Source organism: Cucumis melo, chromosome 10, assembly GCF_025177605.1.
Source record: "Cucumis melo cultivar AY chromosome 10, USDA_Cmelo_AY_1.0, whole genome shotgun sequence".
Lineage (NCBI taxonomy): Eukaryota > Viridiplantae > Streptophyta > Magnoliopsida > Cucurbitales > Cucurbitaceae > Cucumis > Cucumis melo.
The window spans coordinates 10,962,446-10,964,308 of NC_066866.1; the positions used below are offsets into that span (position 1 = coordinate 10,962,446).

At 35.3% G+C, this 1,863-nt stretch overlaps 1 protein-coding gene across 1 annotated transcript; it reads right to left on the minus strand.

Annotated features, from left to right (window-relative positions):
- Positions 1 to 589: 589 nt before the first annotated feature.
- Positions 590 to 1,663, minus strand: LOC127151283 (putative pentatricopeptide repeat-containing protein At4g17915). The gene is made up of 2 exons (XM_051090752.1): positions 1,533 to 1,663; positions 590 to 1,440 (listed from the first exon to the last, which is right to left on the minus strand). The coding sequence occupies exon 2, from the start codon at positions 1,435 to 1,437 to the stop codon at positions 1,036 to 1,038; it is 402 nt and encodes a 133-aa protein (XP_050946709.1). The 5' UTR covers positions 1,438 to 1,440; positions 1,533 to 1,663; the 3' UTR covers positions 590 to 1,035.
- Positions 1,664 to 1,863: the final 200 nt, after the last annotated feature.

A 1,863-nucleotide genomic window follows, 5' to 3' on the forward strand; every position in this document is an offset into this window, starting at 1 on the left:
TCATTGGTAATAATTTTGCCGACCATTGGGTTAAGTGGGTTAGTACTAGCTATAAATTTATAAATGTTTAAAAAACTCATTTTTCATATTTATGGCCATTTAGGTTCTCTTCTTCCTCTTAACTACTAATTCTTTTCCATCTTTACTCGATGATCAAACATATATCAATTCAGATAGTCACATGCTCTTGCATGGTCATTTCTTTTCCAAATTATTATTAATGATTTCTGAGTTCTAATGGATCAAAAGGAATAAGCCTTAGATAGATGGTCATTACTAATGAACAAAGGTAAGAACGAATTACATAAAATCCATACCATAATCATTATACTTTTATTTTGTTTTTCAAAATTATCTTATAAACACTAGTTCAAATCTTAACCAATGATTTAAAAAGGAAAGCAACATTTTGAAAACAGACAGTATCTTTTAAAAACTAATTTGGCAAGATGAATATAGTGGTTTAAAAAAACACGAGATACAATAAATATATAAAGAAAAAAGAAAAAAGAAAAAGAAAAACAAACAAACACAAGATTGTTCTGAAATTTATGATCTAAGGCGTCCACATTAAAACATTGGAAACTAGTAAAACAAAAAAAAATATATATTTTTGATAACTGAAACGTACATATGAAGTCAGAACATTCAACCAATGAAGTATGCAGTTGGGTCACCTCATGGCATTGGCCGTGGAAGCTTGCGTGACCCATTCATTAATCATCAAATAAATTGGCTTTCAAAGTTAAAAACCCATTTTGGGATATGATACAGAATAAGGATCCAGATGGTCGATGAAAGAGTGGAGCCAAGAGTATTTCCGTTTTGAGTTTCGGTGCTTCACCTGTAAATCCGGAAGAACGAAGTATGGGGTGTCGACGGCCATCCAGATGGACGCGTTGATGACTCTTCAAACCTTATCGTCTTCGTTTCAGTGGGAGACAAGGTATTAGTCGTTTTGTGACTTGTGGATTTACTGGTTTGACGTTGTGGCCATTTGATTTTGTTTTTCAATAATCTGGCGCATTGTTTGGACTAACCTTCCTTCAACTTCTCAAGCAGGCAAGCAGTAACTTTAATGCACAATGGAATCCCCTCAAAAACCCTATTGGCTTCATCTGGCTTTACCATCTTGTTGTAACATTGCATCAAAGTGGTGTAACACAATGCATCAGGAGTGATACCTAATTGAAGCATTTCTTCAAACAGATTAAGGGATTGTTCTAATGAACCATTCTTAGTTGCAGCAGCTATCAAAGAATTATAAGTAATCACATTTGGACTAATACTAGCTTCTCTCATTCTATAAAGAACAGAATAAGCAGCATCCATGCACCTAAATTGACAATATCCATGAATCAAAAAGTTGTACGTTACTACATTAGGTAGAACTCCTAACCGAATGGCGTCTGTTATTGCAATTTCAGCTTTCTGCATTTGCTGAGATTTACAAAGGGAGGACACACAAATATTCAACAACCTCACAGAAAATTTGCAAACCATTCTTCAAATTAACCTTGAGATTTTAAAACCTGATGGAGAGCTGAATCTGAGAAGGAGGCGGCGGCGGCGTAGATCGTGAGGTGGGAGAAGGGAGGGAGGCGCAACGCAACTAAAAAAGTAAAAGATCGGTAACCCGACGGAACTGAGATTATTAGGTTTTGTCGGTTTAGAATGCTTATTGGACCCAAACCAATTCATCACATACGTTGGGCCTTTACAAAATTTCCCAACTTTAGGCCAATTTCAAAGTACTTGTAGAAGCCCACAACTAAAATCCCATGACCTAGCGTAATTGATTTAAAAAAGATTTAGAGAAAAATAATTAATTTGACAGAATATTTAGGGCCCGTGTAATGAAGC

Excerpts from the sequence above, each read along its gene's own strand:
- LOC127151283 (XM_051090752.1), bottom strand. The coding sequence starts at position 1,437 with ATGCAGAAAGCTGAAATTGCAATAACAGACGCCATTCGGTTAGGAGTT.